General features: G+C 53.1%; 6 protein-coding genes across 6 annotated transcripts; 2 read left to right on the top strand and 4 right to left on the bottom strand.

The window, feature by feature from the left end:
* Window positions 1-410: 410 nt before the first annotated feature.
* Window positions 411-4,661, bottom strand: J7T55_015258 (uncharacterized protein; the record flags this gene model as incomplete). Its single annotated transcript, XM_053139476.1, has 5 exons — window positions 411-2,632; window positions 2,930-3,452; window positions 4,095-4,126; window positions 4,195-4,316; window positions 4,504-4,661. 5 exons carry the CDS (start codon window positions 4,659-4,661, stop codon window positions 411-413), a joined length of 3,057 nt encoding a protein of 1,018 aa, XP_052996986.1.
* A 1,235-nt stretch (window positions 4,662-5,896) lies between these two features.
* J7T55_015259 (uncharacterized protein) lies at window positions 5,897-6,749 on the bottom strand (the record flags this gene model as incomplete). The annotated part of the gene is made up of 2 exons (XM_053139478.1): window positions 5,897-6,457; window positions 6,522-6,749. 2 exons carry the CDS (start codon window positions 6,747-6,749, stop codon window positions 5,897-5,899), a joined length of 789 nt encoding a protein of 262 aa, XP_052996987.1.
* A 563-nt stretch (window positions 6,750-7,312) lies between these two features.
* Window positions 7,313-13,739, bottom strand: J7T55_015260 (uncharacterized protein; the record flags this gene model as incomplete). Its single annotated transcript, XM_053139479.1, has 5 exons — window positions 7,313-11,576; window positions 11,638-12,049; window positions 12,300-12,423; window positions 12,484-12,995; window positions 13,226-13,739. The coding sequence occupies 5 exons, from the start codon at window positions 13,737-13,739 to the stop codon at window positions 7,313-7,315; spliced, it is 5,826 nt and encodes a 1,941-aa protein (XP_052996988.1).
* A 4,014-nt stretch (window positions 13,740-17,753) lies between these two features.
* Window positions 17,754-19,665, top strand: J7T55_015261 (mino acid permease; the record flags this gene model as incomplete). The annotated part of the gene is made up of 2 exons (XM_053139480.1): window positions 17,754-18,259; window positions 18,471-19,665. The coding sequence occupies 2 exons, from the start codon at window positions 17,754-17,756 to the stop codon at window positions 19,663-19,665; spliced, it is 1,701 nt and encodes a 566-aa protein (XP_052996989.1).
* Window positions 19,666-20,130: 465 nt separating this feature from the next.
* J7T55_015262 (GMC oxidoreductase) lies at window positions 20,131-22,456 on the bottom strand (the record flags this gene model as incomplete). The annotated part of the gene is made up of 8 exons (XM_053139481.1): window positions 20,131-20,181; window positions 20,240-20,436; window positions 20,510-21,094; window positions 21,160-21,612; window positions 21,673-21,799; window positions 21,859-21,943; window positions 22,016-22,214; window positions 22,276-22,456. 8 exons carry the CDS (start codon window positions 22,454-22,456, stop codon window positions 20,131-20,133), a joined length of 1,878 nt encoding a protein of 625 aa, XP_052996990.1.
* Window positions 22,457-23,549: 1,093 nt separating this feature from the next.
* J7T55_015263 (scytalone dehydratase) lies at window positions 23,550-24,207 on the top strand (the record flags this gene model as incomplete). Its single annotated transcript, XM_053139482.1, has 3 exons — window positions 23,550-23,574; window positions 23,651-23,748; window positions 23,821-24,207. The coding sequence occupies 3 exons, from the start codon at window positions 23,550-23,552 to the stop codon at window positions 24,205-24,207; spliced, it is 510 nt and encodes a 169-aa protein (XP_052996991.1).
* Between the last annotated feature and the right edge of the window lie 8 nt (window positions 24,208-24,215).

Genomic DNA, 24,215 nt, shown 5'->3' on the forward strand with positions numbered 1-24,215 from the left:
ATGTTTTTAGCTGACGGGTTTGGTTTAATCGCCCAACGGGTAGGCTATCAACACGCTGTTTTAGAGCAGGCCTGGTAGCAATGAGGAGGCATAAGAATAACTTCTTAGATGAAAGGAGTAGAGCTACTGTCAATTGAGATCATCGGATATGAGTTTCGATGCTTAGCTAATTGGGACTAATGGCTTGATGATATTGTGAAACGAGCTTCTAGTTGAATTGCTTGCATGAGAGCGTGTGTGTTGTTTGATCTTGGGAACTGAATACTAGAGGTTGACGTCACTATCGTGAACCAACTCATTCCTGCGGTGCACAGGGCGGCAGTGGGCAGGAAGATACGGAAGCCACAAGTGACAGTAGCTGCTTGTCGTTAGCAGGATTCACAGGGTGCAGCGGATTGCTGATACGTACCTCAATCCCCATGCACTTCTGGTTTACAGCTCTGCTCTGCAGCATCCTGGCCTTCGACGTCTGGCCTACCCGAGTTATCTGAAGTAGACATTTGAAGACCTGCGTCAGGTGTTGCGATCCCCAGTTCCTGGTCCTGCATCTCAAAGACTTGCTGCCACAGCGCGCTATCGTCTGGCATCCTAACCAAGGTTTCAAAGGGATTCTGAAATGTGGACTCATTTTCCCACTGCGTTTGCATATCCTCCTCCGGCAAAACGAAGCCCATATCTGAGTAACCAACCCGATCATTCATAGAAGTATTCGCAACAATTTGCCAGCCAGGGAATGACTGTGTACCCAATATCTCAGTCAGCGGTCCCATGGAAGAATCCGGCATGGGCTCATATTCCGCATTCAAATCAACCTCGGTTCCCAAGTAGCCCATAAAGTCGTCCGTAAAGATGTTTTCCACAGCTTGCAAGTCGGGAACTACCTGCGCGTCTGCTGGCCCATCTGCTGGCCCATCTGCTGGGGCGAGGCGCATCAGACTGTCTGCCTGGCTCACTGAGTCATCTGAGTCCTCTCCTGCATCACATTCAGAGGATTCTTCGTCCATTGATTTCCAATATTCGTCAGTCGACAATTCATGCTCACTGCGCCCGTACTCGTCATCACTGGATCCATCCTCAGTGGATCCACCGTCTGTGTCGCTATCATGGGTGTGATCATCCTCTACACCTTCCTCGAAGCCGAATGTAACGAAGCTCGAATCCGGCCCCAAAGCATTCGCCAGGTGATCACGAATCAAGCATGCGGTAGCGTGATGGCCATAACGTTCAGCAATTTTGATAGACCCGTGGTATCCAGTTGATCTGCGATGAGCGCTTAAAGCATTGGCGTTAAGTAGCAACTTGACCACATCCAAACGTCCCCCGCGAGCAGCATCATCCAGAGCACTACCTCCACACATGCCTGGTGCGTTTACGTGAGCACCATGTCGGATCAGCATCGCCGTCAATTCGAGATCTCCGCCAGTGGCTGCCAGTTGTAAAGCGGTGGATCCCATCCGCCTGGCAGGAGCAGCGTTGACGTCTGCACCACCATTTAACAGTATGTCACATATTGTCATCTTGCGACGGTGCTCCTTTTCTGTGGCAGGATGCCAGGAGCAAATCGCTTGAAGGGCTGTCTTCCCATATTTGCCACGCGCAGGACTGTTAATATCAGCGCCTGCCTCCAGAAACAAGTAGACCAAGTCCTCGTTACCTTGAAGTGCTGCGGACTGGAGAGGAGTCTTAGTGTCAAAGCGTACCCGCGGTCCCGGATAGGTAACGGCAGTGTAATTGTCCAGCTTAGCTCCCAGACTCAAAACCCGTTCCACAAGCTCTTTGGGGGGCCCAGTAGTGACGAGGGCTGCGAGAGGGGATCCAGGATTCACATCAGCCCCCTCACTCAAAATATATTCAAATATCTTCAGCCGTTCCTGAATCTCTTCTCCTCCGAACTGTGTCTTATTCTCGACGCAGAGCTCTAGCAGAAATGCTGGAGGTCTTTCCCATTGTTTGCTTTGTTTTAGGGTACTGAGCGCAAATTTGACCTTGGCGAAAAGCTCAGCATCACCCCAGCCATTTTCCAACAGAAGCCCTGTGAATGCAAAGGGAGTACTGTCGTTTGGACCGACGACCAATTTCGCTCCTTTTTCGGCAAGAACTTGACACATTCTCAAACTGGAATAATCAAAATTCCTGCGTAGGTTGAGCCTGCCTACTCCAGCTGCGATCGCTTGCACACTGTAAGTCTGCTCAACGGAACCCTGTGTTATATGTTTTACAGCGAATCTCCTGGGGCACACCAATTTCGCGGTCCTGGCGCTGATGTATGAATTAGGGTCCACTCCGCTTTGAAGAAGAAATTCCACCGCCTCGAAATTGTTCAGGAGCGCAGCTTTAGCCAACGCCCCAGCAGCCTTCGCTGGAAAGTTCTTGACCCTCGGATGAAGCCAAGTCAGGACCTTGATTCCATCCTTTTCTACTGCACTTTCGAGATGATCTTCCCTTAAATCAGCGCCTTTCTGCATCAGAATATCCAAGAGCTGCAAACGATCGTCCGTAATTTGATCACGAAGTTGTCGTAAGACGGCGTCCAATATGTCGTGGGTGTGAGGGAGAAAGATCGAAAATGAACTGGAGTTCTCATCATACTCAATAAGGCTGCGTATGATCCTCAAGTCCATTTTACGCATCTCTAAGCGAGAAGAATACAAATCAATCTCCCAAATTCTGATGTCTCGCCATTCATGGTGGACATGGTCGCCCAGAAGAAATTCCAAAGGTTCGCGCATGATTCGCCAGCTGAGGAGATGTGTTGCAGATACTCTAGTCTTCAGGTAGTCTCGGAATGCATCTAGCCCCTCCTCGAGGGAAATCAAGAGGCCAGATTTCGTCAATTTTGACTCCGTTACTTTGCTATATTGCGACAGCGTCTTAAATAAAGATCGATCCAAGCCAAATGAATGGTCTAGTATTGTTGGACGTAGCGCACGATGGATTTCGTTGCGATTGTACCAGTCTCTGCTTGGTTCGCGGGTAAATAGCCCTGAGGGCAGAAACCGGTCGACATCAGCACCATTCGACAGGAAAAAGTCCAATATGTGCCAATTGCTATCGTAGGTGCTGTCAAACCCCAGTATGAAGGCCAGGAATACTGACCGTGGCGGTGAAGGCGGAACCAGCCCATCACGGGCCAATTCCGCGTTAATATCGACACGTTGAACCAGCAATTTGGCGATTCCAACATATTTGTTCTCAAGTGCTTTCGAAATCGCGTGGAGGATCTCTCTCCAAGAGATGTGACTGGATACACGAAGATAAGCAAGAATGCTCACAAGGACATCGGTTGGACAATCCATGTGAAGAGCAGAGGCGAGAACGCCAAAGTTATAACGGTTGGTCCATTCGTACCGGATGCCGATTTCCAACAGATATTTAAAGATCTGCTTGTGGTGATGATCCTCTGAATAATGCATTAATGATTCCCATGTAGCCGTTCCAGTTGATGTCTCGCACTGTAGTATTTGGGTGAAGATGTGAACATTATGCTCAAAAAGTAAACATAAAAGGTGTAACCCTTTATCACCATCATTTATGTCATATAGTCGATTGGATAATAGATAAATGGAAATCGAGACGAAGTCGCTTAGAGAGATATTTCCCCGTGATGAAACGAGTCTATATCCAAGATCGGGGGATGGACGGGGGAACCTTAGTGAACTAGCTGGGAGCAGATATGATCGGGATTGGAAATGTTCGATCTCTTGAGCCACTAGACTTCGGCCCACTGGAACAATCTTCCACCATTCCAACGATTTCCATGCCGCATATAGCTGAAGAAGGATCGAATCATGGAAAAGATCTATTTTGGTTGACTAGTATCAGCGTCTGTCCATCCTAGCGGGGAAAGGAAAAGAAGTCATGTGCATACGTCGTAGATTGAGACACAGAGACACCCATGGGGTAGTTGGAAGATCGTTCGAAAAGACTAAGACGTTAGACGTAATACGCGGCGGACCGCTTGTAATCGCAGTCTGTGAGGCATATAGCTGTAAAGCCGCAGTAGACTCAGAACTCGTTGGCACAATGGGCGCGACTGATGAAGCCAAGGTTTCTGTAGCGGAGCGTTGCAAGAGGTCAGGCGATGGAGTTCTCACCTCTATCCCACACGGAAGGTTACCTTGGGGCACTTTGGGATTGTTCGTTAGCTCCTTCCGGAAGTCACACGATGTATATCGTCCTCCATAACTCACTTACACTGGCGTGGAGATAGTATATGTGCACCCGACCTCCGGATCTCTTTCCATGCCTCATCGAATGGAATATTCCTCCCGTCCAATCGAATTGTTGTTGGTTTCCTTAGTCGTTTCTTGCCTGGTCTTTCAAGACGAGGGGTTAGGTGTCGGTAGACCAATTTCCAGTCAGAAGCCTTGTTCTTTTTCCGAATTTTAAGATCAACTCTGAGCTTTGATTCCCATGTGGACAGTCTGTTTCAAATATAGGCATTGGTCAACGCTTGAATAAGATGCTCAGAATACTGTAAAGATATGCTAGCTGGAATCTTACGGCTTCTCGGGGAACCCGTTCTTCTCCATCTCCTCCTTTACCTGTTTGAGTGTTTTCTTTTTGTTCTGGTAAAGATTTCTGATTTGGGCTTCATGCTGACGCCAAATATCATTCGCAGCACTACCAGCGATGGGACCAGTGCAATTAGAGGTCGACATGTAAGAAACGTGGTGCTATGACAAGGACAGGAATGTCTGACGGGTTTTTGGATTGATCTTTCAGTTATTGATGAAGATAATAAAGAAGAGTTGCGCAGATCGAGGATTGTAGGTAACCAGGCTCGGGCTATATAAACCTGCTTGTTCTCATACGGGTTGCACAGCAGCCTCCCTACATGGTTGGTGTTGTCGCAATCGCCAATGGCCGCCTCCGTCCGTTAGAAGGCAGGTAGGCAGGCTTGGCACCATATCCCTTTTCGGGATCAGTACTCTCCGGCAAGCCTGCTCCGCCACTGCAGCGCCCTTCCGGTCAACGGATGACTTTGAGCTTAGCTAACTAATTGCTTGAAATGTTTGGTCTGATTCTTTGTCTCTGGCCACCTCTGCCGTCTCGTGCAACCACACATTGGAACCGCTGTCCAAAGTCTGATCACGTGGCTAATATCATCAGCTCTTGACACTATCAGTGGGAGAATTTTGCCCGGAGTCTGATTCTCAACGGAGATGAGATATTCTACTATATTGTCACATGATATTTTCGTATTTTCAATTCCGTGTTGATACGCGCTCAGACATTGCAGGCTGCCAAAACACGTGGAACTGTCGCAGCGCGATAAGTACCCGAACTACGACTGCAATCACGACACGGCGCTATCCTGTTATGTTGGCGAATGACTCTCCGGATGTGGATTGTTGTGAAGATCCTCATGAGCGAAGTTGCTTGGCCGGCGCTCCCCAGTCCGAGCCTGACCTAGTCCTTGGCACTTGTACAAGAGCGATTTGAACACAAGTATCGCAATTTAAACGTCCGTACTCATTTAATTGAGAGCGTCTGAACGTTTCCTGCACCATCATCTCATGGTCACGCCGACGTCACGTTCAACTCGCTCAACGAGGTTGATGCTCTGGACCAGGTGAGCGCTATTCACCGCGAATTCAGTCTCAACTGCTAACGTCATGCAGCTGATATCGCAGGACATGCGCATTGAATCGGCCAATTGACCTGATTGCGGCTTTCGATAGGGCGGGCAGCTCGAAGCCGCTGCTTCCGCCGAACTAGCGGTCTGTTCACGACATGTTTGCGGCGGTCTTCCACCAGTTGCACTATATACAGCCCCCGCCAGATCCGCAAGACGGATATTGTGCGGCATACATCCTAGCTTGTGTATTAAGCTGTTCTCTAGCTATCTGTCTCCAAGTTCAAGTACAACCTATGTCTTCCAAGCCTCGAAGTCTCAGACTCTTTGGATGCCGTTGTCAGTCAACGCCTCAAACCCTAGCGGCATGATCTTGGGCGGCCGCCGGTAGCTCATCGCATCGTCCAGACGGAGACGATGCAGCTCATCGTACCAACTACCCAGCCCATTCACATCCACATAAGCCCAACCGATGTATTTGCATGTGCGTCCATCGATGGCAGGAAACTGACCTCGCTCGTCCGGGGCAGCGCGGTACCCACCGCCCACGTACAGGCTCTCATTGAAGTCGCTATCGACCAACACCGCAACGAGAGGAGGCGGAATTGGCGCGAGGAAAGACGGCTTTGGAAACTTTTCTGCGAACGCTGTGACGGTGTTGAGACACTTTTGGTCGACATAGAGGCAATACGTGAAGCGAGGTAGCCGGTTAGGCGCATCCCTCAGCAAAGGGGGAATGATCCGGTTGATCCAGCGCTCCTCGAGTTCCACTTGGTGTTTGTTGCGCCATTCAACAAACATGTCGCGAACCGTGTCAATACTCGCGCTGTCGAGAGTCTCCTGGTCTTCTATGACTGTCCATCTGGCGTACTGCGGTAACTTTGCACGAAATTTGTTCATTAGCTTCATCAGTCAGGTGGCTGTATATATGGAAATCGCCCACCACTACGTCACCACCATGGTGCTCCAGACCCTCGATGATATCTTCCTCGAAGTACTTCATGTACCGCTGCCATGCCTCATCGTCGCCATAGACGCAGCGATAGATGACAAAGCCCCATTCGTGGAGCCCTGTGTCAATCATGCTCTTCATTGTGGTGGCAAACGGCTGGGTCGACCAGTTGAAGTTGTCGCCCTCGGCGATGAACCATTCAAGCTTGGTCGACGACATCTTCCTTCGTAACGCGTAATTGGCCGCTCGGTCGAGATACAAAGAGTCGAAAGGTGCTCGGTAAGAGAGAAAAGCAGGAGATGTTGCCAAGTGCGATGTCATCTTTTTTTTTCAAAAAAAAAAAAATCCGGCCAGGCAGACACATCAGGTGAGATGCTTGTGCTCACTCACCCCTGTCGCACTGCCTAGTGATTGTCAGTGAATATCTCGGCGCACTAGCCCACCGCGGTTAAACGAAAACCGAACCTCTGCCATTCTTCTAAGCTGAGAATGGTCTTGTTTGTTCGGTTACGAACCGTGCCGCTGATTAGTCTTGAAAAAAAAGAAAATCCATCCTCAAGCAGAGATAGTATCAAGGGTTGAAGCCGTACAGCCAGTAATTTGGACACACTAGGTTGGCGCATAGAACACAGGCTGGCTTGGCGAATGCAATTTGCTACGTAAGCCGACTCTGGTTCTCTCTCTATTCTGTGTGTTTGTGCTCATATATATGTTCCAGCCGGTTTCCTTGGACTGCTATCGACTGTCATCATGATATTCGTAATATCTACCGGGGCCGAAGCCTATTTCGCGATTGCCTCCCTCAACTTGAACTGGGTAATAGCAAGTGATGCTAATTGCATAAAGTTGTTCGCATTGATCAGCTGCATGGAGCTGATCTGAGAACCAAATGTACGCTTCCACCAATTTCTCACCTCAATGGTAATCAAAGAATCAATGCCAAGGGACGCTAACGATACGGACGCTAAGAGCACCTCGTCTGCTGGATCCAGTTCTCGCGATAGCAGACCGAAAAGCCGAGACGCGATCTCACGTGCAATGAGGGTCGAGCTCGACGGACTATCCAAGCCGGTCGGGTCGCTCCGTAGATGTAAGATAAAGTCGGCTAGACCATTAGACGACGGACCTGGCTCGGCTGTCGGACTTTGGGGCCCAGGCCCGCCAGGGCAGAGCGTCACCATTCTCGCGTCCCTCTTCCAGACCACCGAGTTTCGGGCATCTTCCAGCGGTATTTGTACGTCGAAGCCGACGCCGAGTTGTCCCTGGATCAAAAGACCACGATCGATGGCCCTTACTTGGTCCTGAGAGGGCGTGGCTGTAGACCTCAGCATGGCGAGCTGTACAGCCTCTAGCATGTGCCTCTCGGATACAAACCTCGCGCCGGACCTGGCCATTGTGTCTTGAATCTCTTTACTGTTGCTGACGTGGCCAACGTCCTCAACTGGACCGAGGTCGACGACAGAGCACGGCAGACCGAGCTCCCGGCGGTACTGGGCAAAGGCATCGAGGAACGAGTTGGCGGCGGCGTAGTTGGCCTGGCCGGGATATCCGCAAAAGCCAGACGTGCTGCCGAACAGCACGAAGAAGTCCAGATGCGACGATTGTGGCAGAGCATTGTGTATATTCCACGCTCCACGGACCTTGGGATCGGTGGCTGCTTGCCATCTGCCAATGGTCATGTCCGGTAGTGCGGCGTCTGCCAGGACCATAGGGAGGAAAAGGACGCCGGCGATGCGCCTCTGTGTGCTCGAGGACACGTGCGATACGGCTTCCCGAACCGCATCCTCGTTGGTGACATCACAAGCCAGGGTCATGACCTTGCAGTCCATTTCGAGAAGCTCTGCCAGCACGTCTCTCGCTGCTTCGTTCTTGCCACCGGATCTGGAGAGGGTGGCGAGCGATTTAGCACCGTGGGACGCCATCCACCGCGAGATGGATAGTCCAAGGCCACCAAACCCACCGACTAGGAGATACACAGCCTCGGGATCAAGCTCAGGAGCGGGCATAGGAACCGACGCTGACCAAGGTACGACATTCTTAGGATTGGGCCTCAATGACTGACAATGGGTCATGTTGACAACGACCTTACCGACGTGTGATGGCTTTGAAAGATGCCGGAAAGCATCTTCGACCTCATCGCACCCAAAAATACGCAGTGGCTGCACCGGCGTGACGGCCCCCTGCTTGTACAAATCGAGTGTCCGTTGCAGCAGGCGGCCCACGACGGACGGATCCTGAACGGCCAGGCGCGCCATGTCGACGGCCACGAAGGAGCGGTTATCATCGAATGGTGCCATGGCCAGCCTGGCATGCGCAACCACGTCCCGTTTTCCCAGCTCGACGAGAGTCCCGCCGGCGGCGACGCAGCCCCACGACGCGTGTAGCAGGTCGCCCGATAGCGAGTTGAGCACCACATCGACTCCGCGTCCGCGTGTCACCGCCATGACGCCGTCCACGAACGAGTCGTCGCGTGAGCTGAAGACGTTGGCGGGCGGCAGCCCACATCGCTCGGCCAGGAACGCCCGCTTCTCATCGGACCCGGCCGTCGCGTATATGTCGGCTGGCGCCACGCCCAGGTGCTGTGCGACTTGGAGGGCCGCAAGACCTACGCCACCAGAGCCGCTGTGGATGAGCACCGTCTGACCGGGGCCCGCGCCCGCCTTGTCAGCCAACCCGCGCAGTATGGTCGTGAAGACGCACGGCATTCCCGCCGCCTCGCTCATGGACAAGCCATCGGGGATGCGCGCACAAAGCCGCGCGTCGACCTCAACCTCGGTGGAGAAGCAGCCGGCCTGCGGCGCGAAGACGGCGACGCGGTCTCCGATGCTGAGGGACTTCGACGAGGCCGATGCGCCTACGGCCGTCACGACGCCTGCGGCCTCGCAGCCCAGCGGCAGGCCTTGAGTTTGTGCGTCTCCTGAGCCGGGGACTTCGAGGAGGCCCATGGCGACCATGACGTCTTTGAAGTTGAGGCCGGCGGCCTCGACGCGGACGCGGACGGCTCCAGATGGAAGTGGTGTTGTTGAGGGAGGATGACACTTGGCTCGAGGCACTGTGGTCCACTGCAGGCTCTCCAGAGACCCGGGACGCACAGCCCTGAGCGTTGTGATGGCTGCACAGCCGGCCGCGCCGTTGATGGCGCTGCTGTGGATGGCACTACGGATTGATACGGGGCGGGCACGTGGGATCATGATTGCCTTTGCCACGGAGCAGTAGGCCATCTCCATGTCTTGGTCTGGTAAGCCGTCACTTGCCTGGCTGTCTGCGATGCGCCCTTTCTGGATGAAAGACTCAAGAGCCCGACTCACGTGTTCCAGTCTTAAGGCAGCGTCGTTGCCCTCGCGGCTATCGGCAAGGTCGAGCTCCAAGGTACCAAAGCGTACTCCTAACTCGGCTCGGACTGTCCTTGCAACCCCCAGACACTGAGCGAAGCTCGGGTTGCTTGGCCGGATCTGACACAGCTGCGTCAGCCACAGCATGCTGACGTTCGCGGCTTGCAGTTCGCCGATAAGACGCTGGAAGCTGGCGAGCTTCTCTCCTGTGAGGTCGTAAAACCACCCGTCCTGCAGGCAGAGGTCGATGGCCGAAACGACGACATGTCTCTGGCTGGCAGCGACAGGAAGGTTAAGGGGCTGACCTATCGACACTCGAGAGACCAGGTGCCCGCGGCCAACAAGACGCTCTTCTAGTGCCCAGACGACGGCAGGGAGGCCGTCGGCGGCGCCCTCGCTCTCAGGCGGCACAAGCAGCGTGACGCTAGGAGGTGAGTTCACGGCGTCAGCCTCAGCCGCACGGTCGGCGGCGACGGGTGCTGGGCGGGCAAGCATGGTCGCGTTCAGCTGCAGCGGCGCATCGGCATCCAGAGCCACGAGTTCCGGGGCGTCAAACCCGGCGTCCACCAGGCGGCCACACCAATCCTCAGGCGCCAGGTATGGCTCATTGGCGCGGGCGTCGGCCTGTCCCAGCCACCAGCCAGGCAGGAAGCCCATGATGAAGTTGATCCACTTGGACTCAACGCCGCATGCCAGCTCCTGCAGCAGCAGCCGTCCGTCGGGCCGCAACAGAGAACGTACGTGGCGCAGCGTCTGCGTGAGGTCGGGTGTCGCGTGCAGCACGTTGCTGGCAATGACCAAGTCGTACTCGCCCGTCCCGAAGCCCTGCTCCTGAGGCGATCTGCTGATGTCCAGCACGCGATACTCCATCGACTGTGGCGGTACGACGGCGGCGAACCGCTTCTTGGCCGCGGGGAAGAAACCGGCTGAGACATCCGTGAAGACATATTTCCCGAACATGGCCTTCTCTTCGATCGTGCTGGTTTTGCGGTCTGTTTCCTCTGCCTCTTCCTCCTCCCTTAGGTCTGGCAGGACTCGCGAAGTCAGTCCACCTGTGCCGGCGCCGATCTCCAGGATCTTGAGGTTTCGCCCGCGCTGGTGCGAAAGCAGCTGCAAGAGGCATCGATACGACCAAATGCTGTTCATCCAATCGTAGAGATGATGAAGGGAATTGTCCTGGAGGAACAGATCCAGGGGGCTCGCATCGCCGTTGAAGAGCGCCCGCGCATGTGCGTGACATTGCACGACCAAGCGGGCCGCGGCTGCTGCTGAAGTTCCCTCCAGCTGCCTTGCCAAGCTGTCGATTCTACCGGCCACCTGCCCTGATCCCAAGCCCGAGATCATGCCCTGCTCGGGCGTGTAGCTCTTGAGCCATTCATACTGCTTGGCGAGGTGCAGGTTCGAGTCGACAGTGGATGGCCCGAGTCCAAGTACCGATGCTGGAGGAAGTCCCTCCTGCAGATCCAGTGCACAGAGTGTGAACAGCTCCTGGAGATAAGAGTGTATGTCCTGGAATTCCTTGGTGGCCGCCCGCTGTACCAAAGCCGAAGGACTAATCAGGTCGACATCTGGTTTCCAGACGAGCTCGATGGCGCCGTGACTGGTACCACCCCCTTGTCCACCATTCTCGAGGCTTTCCACTGGGGAAAGGCGTATCCCCTTGAAATAGGATATCGGGCCTTGTGCGGCATCGACATCCTCGTGTGAGTCTGGTCTGCAGACTGCATCACCATACCCAGAGCTCGAGATCTTAACGTTGATTGGCGTCCATCTACCTGATGTCCTCGCGGAACTCGCGCGACGTCTTGAGCAGCTCGGCACCCATGCGCGGCCACTGCGCACCCTGGCCCGTGAAGACGAAGACGGCGCGGTTCGACCCTGCAACAGGCCTGATGATGGGCCACATGGACGTGTGGAGGTCGTCGGGCTGCTGGGCGACGCAGAAAGTCCGAAAGGGCAGGACGGGCCGGCCATGGGCCAGCGTGTATGCGAGCCGGTCTAGGGCGGTCGGATGACGCTGCAGGTAGTCCATGTACTGCTCGATCATCATCTTGAGGGACTTCTCGCTGCCGGCGGATAAGACCAGCAGTGATGCGCCCTGCTGTCCTGGCGGCGGCGACGGGGGAGGTGAGTATGGTGATGGTGCTGGCCGTGGTGAGGTGCCCGCCATGAAAGAGGCAGCAGAGTCTAGGATAATCTCACAATATAGTCAGCGGCGTGACGTGAATCCCTTGGTCATTAAGCTCACATGGACATTTGTCCCCCCTATTCCAAAGCTGTTTATGCTGACTCTTTCGAGACGGTCACTTGGCCATGGAAGGCGTTCGGTAGGCACTTCTAACCTTGCCGATTTAAAGGGGACTATACAGGACATTTTGTCATTGTCAGTGTTTTTTTATTCTTCCTGCGTTTCCGTCTGCATGTTTTGGAAACATACTTCTCGTATTGGGGCTCTTGAACTTGATGTTGGGTAGTATTGTACGTCGTTCGAGGGCAACAACGGACTTGATGATGCTCGTCAGGGCAGAAGCACCCTCTGAATGACCGAGGTTTGGTTTCACCTTGATGCTTACTGTCAGCAGTTCAATATTCCCTCAAGCGACCGCTCCTCCAGGACTTACTGAACCTATATGAATCCCCTTGTCGCCAAAGACAGCGCCGACGGAGCAACCCTCCACCATGTCGCCCACCGCTGTGCCAGTCCCATGGCACTGTACAAACGCCGTCCTGCACACGTCGGCGTCATCTATACCAGCCTGTCTGTAGGCTGCCCGGATCACCTGCTCCTGTGCTTGCGGGCTGGGCGTCGTGAGCCCAGCCTTCTTGCCGTCGCTGTTAGTAGCCGAGCCCCGGATGATCGCCCGTACCGGGTTGCCGTCACGTAACGCATGGTCCAGCCGCTTGATGAACAGGCAGCTGGTCGCGTTGGCCCTTGCGTATCCGTTGGCCTCGGCGTCGAACGTCTTGTACGAGGTGTCTGGTGACAGCACGCCCTGCTCGGCCATGAGGCGTGTGAACCCGACCGGCGACAAGTGCGTGTCGCAGTCGCCGGCTCGTATTCCTTGGCAGGCCAGATGAACGGCTAGACCTGCTGCTGAGCACGCAGTCCAGAGCGTCATACTGGCGTTTTCGTCTTGTGTTAGCAATATCCCGGGCCAACACATGTGGTGGTGAAAAGCTCAAAGTCTGTCATTCACATCACACACCTTGAGCCATGCAGATTCAGTGCATAAGAAACGCGATTTGCTTGCGCAAAAGGCATGTATCCAGTGAGACGGTACGCCCCCTCGTCCAGATCGTCCTTGGAGTGCATCTCTCGTCAGTCGTCCCCAAAGCTTCCCACGTAGCGGCCAATGTTCTTACCCTCCCAGTCCTTCTCTGCTGCGCTTTCAAAAGCTTCCCAGGAAACTTGGAGCAGTAGGTGTTGTAGCGGGTCCATCTTTACCGCCTCCTTGTGGCTCGTGAGGAACAGTGATGGGTCATAAGCAGTCACGTCCTTATTCGACAACCAGTAACCCTCTCGGGTTGGAAGCGGTTGGCTGTTGCCGTCCAGGTCTCTGAAATAGTGGAATTTTGAGGAGAACCTCTCGTCGTCCGGCTGAGCGCGTGCATCCTTCCCTGCGGCGAGGAAGTCGTATAGTGCTGATGGGGTGTCCAACCCTCCTGGTAGTCGCATGCCAATTCCGCAGATTGCTATGGGTATTGCACCAGAGGCTAATGAATTTGATTCATTTGAGCCAGCATTGCTCTGCGCGCAAGAGCGCCGTTCCGGCTCAGGTCTGACGACTATGCAATCCATGACCGTGTTGGGTCTGTCCCTCGTTTTCTGCTTCTCGTTCTCCCTCCCGCTGGCTCCGGCACTGAAATACTGAATCATAATTATAGGTATCACGAGGTTGTTTGCAAAATGAGGAGCCAAGTCACAATATGATCAGTTTTGAATCATGCGACATTGGGTCGATCGAGTGCTACGTTCCTTGCTTAGTACGTTTGCCTGAAAGTTGGCGTACGACTCGGTTCCAATCATTCGGATCCTTTAAAGCACCGCCCATCAATTGAGCAATTCCGATCGTGAATTTGGATACACTGTGAGCTGATGGTATGTGCCTTGGCCGAGTGTAGAAGGTTTGAGAGGCCTTCGGGCAATTATAACATCTCTGTCTTCACTCGTGCCGGCGACCACTTTACCTGCCTTCTCCAACAGGACAACCGCATCCAGTAGCCTCCCCGAGATCGAGTCCGAAGTTTCGACATAGACTGTACGAAGGGGCTGGTGCCGATCAACGATTTGCTGCCACGCGTCTCGGATGGGATCAAAGGTGTAAGAACATGGGATCTGGTAGATGCTTGTAGTCTGGTACAACATAGATCCCCCCATTTTCTGACCGATGTACATGTTCTCTTGCATAAGACTGCAGGGATAAATGTCTTCAACGCTTTCGAGGCCCAATCCATGGTGTTCCAGCAAAATATGCTCGATATTGCTGAAGTCATACTCTCTCGACATTAACTTAAATCGTTCGTGTTTGTCACAACTAGACGAGGCTGTCGATTTCGCATCTTCATCGACAGATTCCCTAGCCTCGATGTCGACAGCAGTGTTCCCGGCCAAGGATCGGCTCAGTATAGCCTGATACGAGACTGGAATATGCTTTTCGATGCATTTTTGGAATAGTATAACGCCCCTGAACGAGTCGCCCGAGTAAAGCTTAGTCAATAATTCTTTGATGGTATTTTCAGCCTTGATTGGAACTTCGCCTTACCTCCTAGGGCAATGAATGACAAGTTTATGTCCACCTCCTCGACCGGAACAGCAAGGACTTAGCAGTAGAGGGTCCTGAGCGCGTCGAGAATATCCTCTTTGCCATATTCGATCGACATCATAGCTTTCACCGTTTGCCCCGTGTAATCAAACTTCTAACCAAGGACTTCGACTTGTACAACAGATAGATGATTTCACGGTAGCTAAGGTAGATAGATGGTGCCCAATGATCTCCAACGTCGACATGTAAAATTTTGTGCCGTTCTTTAGCTGTCTGATACAAATTTCACCTTGAAGTTAGATTAGTCATTGTGCGCAGTATTTCAATTGTGCACGCTAAACTTTGAGGTATGATATCTATTACCTCTACGGTCAATTTTGGAGCTCTGCAGGCCGGTAGGGCCCTCGGACCGAAGGTGTAGGAACGCACACAGCGACAGGTGTCCTGACTTGCTACTGACCCGGCCGATCATGAGCCTCAGAGTTGATATTGAAGTTCTCTTATGCTTTCAAGTCCTACAACATACCTGCTCGGTACGAACTCAACGAGCTTCTGAGTTACGGGGCTCTTTGCCCCAATTGCTTGCCCTGGGGCAGCGAAAGTTCCTTGGCAGTCATAGATACCGATGCACCACATGTCGCCTGCTGCGCTCCCCCCAACTCTTCATCGTCGATTTCCCCATTGAACGCGTTGCACAGGTGCGACACAAGCGGTGCCCCGCAGCAACGATCACTGTCTATTCAAGTCCATTGCATGTACTGCTCACATGTACGCCGGCTCCACATCGTGTCCGCAAATAAAGAAGCCACAGACGTTTTAGCTGTCGCGGCAAATGGTGTCAATTTGACTCGCGCTCCCGCCATAGCCCAAGCATGATGACTTCAACAAGAATGGGGGCGCGTGTTCAGGCCGAAAAGAGAAACACCGAGACAGATACGCATGTTCCCCGGACTCCGCCTCCTGGCCGAGGCTACATGTCTGCACACCTCCAGATCGTTTGCCATGCCCGCAAGTGAAGGCGGGGGGATTCGCTGGTGTCCTGCTCGACGTCAACGTCCCGAATTGCAGTCATGCAGGATACCTAAGTATTTGCGGAGCGCCTTATTCATCAACGACCAGTAGAAAGGAGGAACATAGCACTGCGAGATGGTCCGAGAACGCTCTTCGGAAGATAGTCGAATGTGTTGGCTTGCTGCTTGTTGGCAGCCAAGAATCCTTTCACGGGGGTAAGTGAGTAGTATCGCAAGGTTCACAAAGCCTGCATGTCGTCCCAACGGCGCGATATTAGGTTCCAAGACGTGTTCGGGGCCGAAAATCGGAATCTCGTACCTCAAGACTGATAGTCCCGAATTCATTCCCCGCACCCCTACCATTGTGATTGCAAGCCAACTAGACGCAAATAGAATCATTCAACGGGCCAAACTCGGGATGTGAGGAGAAAGTGAAGTTGGTGATCAGTAAAGTTGTAGCTCAAGTGTGGCTGGCGTCCCTGCTTATCGACAATAGACGGCAGATTAGCACCCGTGCCCACCACAGCCGGCTGCGTTATCAAGGCTGAAGTGGCCCCGGCTATGCAGGGTTCGACTTTATAGTTGAAAGAGATAATCATTATGCACCTTGGCCTCAGTTCTAGGCCTAGAGCTGGGGCTCTTGAATCGAGCGAATGACAGTATGGATTCTTTTCTCATGAGACCAGACCTCACATAGATGAATGTGTCAATTGATTGACTTGTCGTGCTTCCTAAAATGAAACTTTCTCAAAAGAAGAAGAACATGGATACCAAGACTGGTGGCGCAGGCATCCGGAGGACCAATAAATATATGCCAGTCTGATGGTGTATGCTGCAGGTTCAATGATACATGTTGTAGTTTTACCCAGCAATAATATACCGCAATCCCACCTAAGCGCATCTGCTCCGTACTACATAAACCTTCCTAGACACGTAATTCACAGTCAGTGACCAGTTTATCAATGACCATTTTACAAAATTTTCGAGGTGTTCCAAAACTTCCGTATCGACACAGTTGAAACAGCCATATTTCACCCACATTTTGAGATCGCAAAGCGTGGTGACTCTGAGCCACTGTCGTGGCCTTCTGTAAAGCAACACCTCTTCTGTATGAAACTCAGGTGGTCATCACCGATCGACGGGCTTGGGGAGGGTTAAAGAAAACAGTGGAGGTCATGTGCTCCCCCTGCAGCGACGCCCCATATCAAAATAGTCCCTCTGTGCTGCCGATCACTCAAGTACAGCCAACTCTGATTTTGTCTACATAGCGATAGCAGTACAGCATCTGCAGGTAAAATGTACTCGCATGCAGGAGTAAACACAGCCCCGTCAGGTTTGAATCTGCATGTATGCCGAGGCAAACCGGTTGGAGGATCAAGCCATGGTCCTTTCATCGAGCCAGAATTACCAACGCAGTGGCAAGAGGTGCAGATATTTCACTCTTGGCTTTTTATGTAAGAGGCCAAGACTTCGCCTGAGACAATCTAAACAGATGATGACCATAGGTTGCAGAGCAACTGCTAGGGATCCGCTCACGCGCGCATTCCTAGATCCACTGTGTCTGCAGGTCCATCTTCAGAAAAGATCAACGTTCTCGTCAGGGTCAGCCCCAGTTGAATCCGCAGTGCGCTCCACACAGACTACTGACGTCCATAGATACGAATGGAGCTTCGACTGGCCCTGAACTTGTGATGCAATAATCACGCCGTTTATTATAGCGACCGACTCATTACTAACAGTATTACTGTAAAAAGTGCACTGAAGTCCTTTTCTCTATGAATGCACAACGACAACACAGTAGGAATATGTCTGGGCAGGCCAAACATTTTTTCTCACTCCCTCCCACTCTTGGAAGCCCCCCCCCCACCTTTCCTACTTGGGGTGTACCCTTTTCAGCAAATCAGTATAAGACCGCGCAGAGTTTCGAACTCGAAAGCGCTTCCAGGTTTTTCCTGCATCAACTCTTCTCAGTCCCACCGTTTGCGCGCACAATCCCCCCTCCGCTGTTCCACATGCACCCTGTGGTGTTGTACCTCGCCCTGACCTTCACCATCGCCGGAAGATTCTGAGTACATCGCCCATACTATCCCTCACGGTGGATCTCAGAACCCCTCCACGATGTCATCCTCCGAGCTCAAAGCCTCCAAGGAGGCTCCCGCAAGCCAACGGGCCTCCATTAGCTCCAGCGACGGTTCCTCACCCGTGCGACACAACTCGGACGGCCTGCAACGGCGCCTAGACAACCGGCAAATCCAACTGATCGCCATCGGCGGTACCATAGGAACCGGTCTGTTCGTGACCATAGGCGAGGGTCTCGTCAAGGGTGGACCCGGAAGCCTCCTGCTCGCGTACACGCTCTACGCCTGCGTGATGGCGCTCGTCAACAATTCTATCGCCGAAATGGGGACTTACATGCCCGTCTCGGGCGGCTTCATCCGCCTGGCGGGCGTGTGGGTCGACGAGGCTCTCGGCTTTATGGTCGGCTGGAACTACTTCTTCTACGAGGCTCTGCTAATCCCGTTCGAAGTGACCGCGCTCAACCTCGTTCTCTCTTTCTGGAGCGACAAGGTTACTGAGCCCGGTCCCACGGCGGGCATCTGCGCCGCCATCATCATCGCTTATGGGTAAGGCACCACTGCGCGCTCCGTGCGCACTTTTGGTCAACCTGATCTGTCTTTCTCTTTCCTTCGGAGGGGTCGAAGCCAACTAGAGAAACCGGCTACTCTAGAGCTCTCCACGCCCTCCCCGGGTGACCCCGTCTCTGCCCCGTCTTGCCCCATGTGTGTGCGTGTCGTGTCTGTGTGTGTATGCTAAACTATTCGTGCGTGATTCTAGTATCATGAATGTGGCTGCTGTGAGCATATTTGGTGAAGCAGAATTTTGGCTATCTGGCGGCAAGGTGATTCTCATCTTCATCCTGTTCGTGTTCACATTCGTCACTATGGTCGGAGGCAACCCAGCCCATGATGCCTACGGATTCCGATACTTTACCAATCCCGGATCCTTTGCGACGTATCTTACTGCTGGTGATACTGGCCGTATGGAAGGCTTCATGGGAGCTCTGGCGACCGCCACCTTCACCGTTGTCGGCCCGGATTACATCTCGATGATCGCTGCCGAGGCGAAGCACCCCAGCCATTACATCAAATCAGCCTTCAAAACTGTCTATGTGCGATTCGGCCTCTTCTTCTTCGGCGCTGCTTTGACATGTGGAATCGTGCTGCCCTACAACGACCCGACCCTCCAGAAAATCTATCTCGGCGGAGGTAGCGGTGGCGGCACAGCCGCTGCTTCTCCATGGGTCATGGCTATGGAGAACCTCAAAATCCAAGGCCTCCCTCACCTGGTGAATGCTCTGCTTTTCACGACAATCTTCTCCGCCGGTAACACGTACACCTACTGCGCAACCCGGTCCCTCTACTCTCTTGCCATCGACGGTCGCGCCCCAGCAATTCTCCGGAAAACCACCAAGAACGGCGTCCCCATCTACTGCTTCTGCATCACCATGATATTCCCCATGCTATCGTTCCTCCAATGTGGCAGCGGTTCGGCCAAGGTCCTCAGCTGGCTGCTGGCGCTCATTACCGGAGGGGGCGTGATTAACTACATCGTGATGTCCATCACCTTCCTCAACTACCACGCCGCGTGCAAGGCGCAGGGGTTAGACCGCCGGACCATGCCCTACTACGGATACCTGCAGCCCTACGGCGCCTGGGTTGCTCTCGTGCTGCAGACCATTGTCGTCCTGACATACGGGTGGTCGTCGTTCCGCCCGCAATTCGACGTCGGCACCTTCTTCTCCAACTACACCATGCAGATCGTGGCTCCTATCCTGTTTATCGTATGGAAGGTCATCAAACGAACAAAGTACATCAGACCCAAGGACGTGGACCTCGTCTGGGACCGCCCCATCCTGGACAGGTACGAGGAGCACCTGCTCGTACAAGAGCCCCCAAGCAGCTTCTGGAAGGAAATGGTGCAGATGGTCGGGATTGGGCGCAAGAAGGTGATTGACGGTGAAAAGGCTTGAAGGACCGTGCATGTGTGATGGATGATTAAATTTGATACCCAAATTGCTACGACCTTGGTTTATATGGGATGAATACATCGCCTCGCATACAAGTCACCGTGCCAAAATCGAAGTCAAGTGACGGCCTCAGTGAACTTTTCTCGAATTATCCGGCGCTTGAATCATGCAACGGATATATCAAGACATCAAAGCCTTCCCTGGTAATAGAGCTGCCTTGACATTGGGCGGCATAGTAAATTAAAAAATCACAGTGACAGTGCCAAACGTATCTTAAGCTCTATCGCCGGCTGAATCTGTCAAATTAATCATTTAGCATATGTTGAGTTGACTCAGCCATGTCTCGTGGTCTGTCTTGTCCGCCTTTGAAACTTTCTACCGAGATACTCCGAGGATTTCCCCTATTTACACTCATTGCACCTTCCAGTTTTCATTTTCTCTGAAATCTATCGCTGTGGCGGACGGATCTCAAGAGTAGTAGCCTTTGGTGGACCACTCCTTCTTGATGATATCGGCAAGCTAAGGCACATTAATTAGCAAAATTCGTAGTTGTAGATCGGAGCGGTGGTAGACAAACCTTCTCCGCGGCACCATATACGGTTCCTGTGGGGCCTCCCGAGACTGCGGTCGGGAATGTGCTAATGTCGCCGACACGTAGGCCGGTGACGCCGTAGACCTTCTTGTCGGGCCCCACGACACCTCCGAGCTCCAACGGCATCATGGGGGCGGTACAGCACTGATGCGCGTTCGAGATGATAAGGTTCTCTCTCAAGGCTGGAAAATATTTGACGGGTCAGTTAAAAGATATTTGTAGTCAACCATTGATGAGAGCTAGTGAATCACTCACCAGCAACAATCTGCTCTTCGGTCACAACATCGTCGCCGAAAGGAGCCTCAGCGATGGGGCCAAGGGCTTGCATGGCGGGGGCAGCAACAACCTCGCGCAGCTTGCCCAGCAGGGCGGCATTGAGAGCGATGTCGGCGGGGTCCGTGGCGGTGCCGTAGTCAATGACGGGCTGGGCCAGCGGATCTGTCGAATTGATGTGCACGTTTCCGCGGCTGAACGGCTTCATGAGGTACGCCTCGGCCGATGAGAAGGTGTCGAAGTACAAAAACCCTACGGACAGACTCGAGTTCTTGATCTCCTTGAGGAGCACCTCCCGCTGCGCCTTGTAGCCCGCCAGCACCGTGGCGTCAACGTCAGCGGGGAGTGAGTCCGCTGCGTTGTAGGTGGCGGCGTCTGTGATGATGGTGTTGTTATCGACGGATGACGAAATGAGGTCCTGGAGAGAGACGCCAGTGAAGGTGGTGCTTAGATTGTGCGCAAGTGTGTAGGCGCTGGGGAGGTGTGCCTGGTAAGCTGCCCACTCCGTAGCGTTGTAGACGGCGTCAATGTTGATGGAGTTGGCATTAGGGCTGAGGTTCTTGGTCACTTTAAGGAGCATTTGTTAGTTTTTTGACTGGAAATCTTCCATGGATAGAGAAATAATTCCTTACAGTTGAGAGGCACATGAACGGTAGTCTGGTCCTGGAAGTTGGACCCGACGCCCGGCAGATCCGAGATCACTTCAATACCAAGGGAGCTGAGTACTGCTTTGGCGCCAATTCCAGAGCGCTGGAGGACACCCGGTGTGTGCAGAGCGCCGGACGCCACGATCACCTCCTTCGAGGCCGAGACGGTTGACACATCACCGCCGTCCGAGGGGAGGTACTCAACTCCAGTTGCGTGTGTTCCGTCGAAGATGACTCTGGAAACTGTGGTTTCCATGAGGACATGGTAGTTAGGCCGAGAGTCTATGACCCTGTCGTAGTGTGCGGTCCGTGCATCACATCGCCTCTGTGTTGTCTCGTTGCGGACCGACGGGAGCCAGAAGATGCCAGTATTTGTTCCCCTTAATGGGTCCAGGGCAGGTTCGAGGCCAATGGACAGGGTTGCATCCCACCAGTTTGCTAAGAATTGTCAGCTCAGCACGGCAACGAGCTTGTTGGTGCTGAAACAGGTACACTCACATGCATCAGGGTAGTAGTAGTTTGCATATGTGTACTGGACTGGGCCCTCGTATCCGCGCACAGAGGTGTCCCACGAGATATTGGCTGTCTTGGCAAACTCGGAGTCAGGAGCAGTAAAGTTTTCGCTCTGGTTTGCGTATTTCGGTCAGTAAGCGCAATAGCGTTAGACTTTTATCGGTTTCTTACCTTCACAAAATAAGGAAGTATTCCATCCCATCCCCAGTCCGGGTTACCAAGGGCAGCCCAACCGTCATAATCAGCTGCAACGCCCCTGTGTTCAACATATTGTCATTAGCACAACGCTTCGGGGCTCTCAGCACGTCGAATCAGGACGCCTAATTACCTCATGAAATTCATAGCGTTAATGGTGCTGCCTCCGCCAGCAATTTTTCCGCAGACTACTGACTCAACGCGATTGTTCAGACCCTTCAGAGGCTCCGTTGTGGCAAACCAAACATAGGGAAAGGGACTCCATGCACCAGGGATATAAAGATCATCCTGATTCTGGTCCAAGGGTCCTGCTTCGATGACAAGGACGGTGACTATCATGTGTTTGTGTCAGTCTGCGGCCTTCATTCACAAAGGCATAAACTCAAAACCCACCAGAAGGGTCCTCGGTCAAGCGATCCGCAAGCACGAGACCAGCAATTCCACCACCAGCAATCACAAAGTCGTAGCTGGTCAAATTGGCAGTGCCACGCGAAACCTTTGATGCGTAGCGAGGGACGGAACGAGCCTCCGTGAGGAGGAGCCCCGGAAGAGCAAGCCACAGGAGTTTGGACATGGCCGTGCCAAGGTACTAACCACGACGAATTGAGGAAGCCAGGTACGAGATGCAATCGAGATGTGATTGCAAGGTTTGCAGTCCAATTGGCCAATCTATAGCTCGTACCTGAGGCAGTCCACCATGTAGCTCATGTTGGGAGGCAGATCGAGTCTTATAGATAGTATATCATGTTGCCAGCGTCTCCCAAGCTATGGGGCATCAGGCAAGCATGTCCTCATCGAAGGATTTCTCGAACGACATCATCGGTATTGCAGGCATTCGACCCAACTCCAGTCGCGAAATAAGGGCGGGCCTCCGAGAAGCCGGAGGATTCCAATATCCACGCGTCGTAGACATCGGCGGACACCGGACATGAAATTGACTAGTTGCAAATGTCCACTTCGGTCTTTTGCCAGGGTTTGGGAACCGTCTAGTCAGTGACTAGAGGGAAGCCTGCGGTGTTGCACACATTTTGGCAGGGGTGGACATCGGGATATGTGGGTCTCCATTCCTTCATGTCAGACACGGAGACCGACAGCCCCCTGCCAATCTTGATGTGATTGGTCAAGCTCCCGTCGTAGTTGGACCGGGATAAGCAAAGGCATGTAGGCCAATTGAGCCTCTCCCGATCCAACTGTGTTCCCGTAATGAGACCATTTTCTCTGGGTGGTGTATCGTCATTGATCATATTGATTGAAGGAGTAAGTGATGGCGACTAAGGAGGCTTGTATGGCCTGCATGATGAGGATACCTGGGAATGATTGGGCTTGTTGGGCTATGCATGAGTGAGAGGACACTCAAGAAAAATGCTGGCCGTTGGAACGGGATAGGATGGTCTACCTTGACATGGACAATAGGGTAAGAATTCTTAGTAGCATTCGTAAAGAGGACCCCGAGTCCCGTTCCATGGGCTGTAGTTGGGATCGTACGGCCAAATCTGCAGGAACCCGAGAGACAAAATTATGTCTCTTCATTTAAGCAGTCTACCACAACAAGGGATCAGATGGCCAGGTCAAAACCAGTAGATTGAAAGAAAACGAAATTCCGCAGCTTCAAACAGACCACAACCTAAAGACATCCCAAGGAGATAATAAGCAACCTCAGCCGAGCCATGGCCGCCATTCCACCATATGAAGGTTATTAGATATTTTCTAAGCCTGATCTGTGCAAAGCAACGATCGTATAATTAATCCCGCTGACTTATGTCTGCAGACATCCTGGGGTGCCAAGCAGCGTTATATGAATGGGCTGAGAGCTACGATAGTAAAGACTGGGACCGTCTTCAGCAGACATGTGCCCCGGTACTCCGGGTATGTTCATTCGCATGCTGCCGAATTAGAAGAATTACGACTGACGCGAAAATTCTGATTATTTTCCCTCAGATCGACTATCGCGCATTTCTGGGCCGGTTATGGGAGGCCATGCCGCTGAGCGACTTCGTGGCCATGGCGTCGGACCCAAAGGTCCTCGGCAACCCGCGGGTCAAGACGCAGCACTTTGTCGGGGCTACCAAGTGGACGAAGACGAGTGAGAACGAGATTACTGGCTCGCATCAGATGCGCGTGGCACACCAGAAATATGCTGACGACGCCATGTCTGAGGTCCTCGTTAAGGGCCACGCCCATGGTAGCTGCAACATCTGGTACCGCAAGGTGGATGGCGTGTGGAAGTTTGCGGGAATCGAGCCCAATATTCGCTGGTCTGAGTATGACCATGACAAGATCTTTGTGGAGGGGGAGGAAAAGTTTAGCAAGGGGGAAAGCTCGTGAATGGTTGG

The sequence above is a fragment of the Diaporthe amygdali genome (assembly GCF_026229845.1).
Source record: "Diaporthe amygdali strain CAA958 chromosome Unknown NODE_5_length_1802954_cov_64_987939, whole genome shotgun sequence".
Lineage (NCBI taxonomy): Eukaryota > Fungi > Ascomycota > Sordariomycetes > Diaporthales > Diaporthaceae > Diaporthe > Diaporthe amygdali.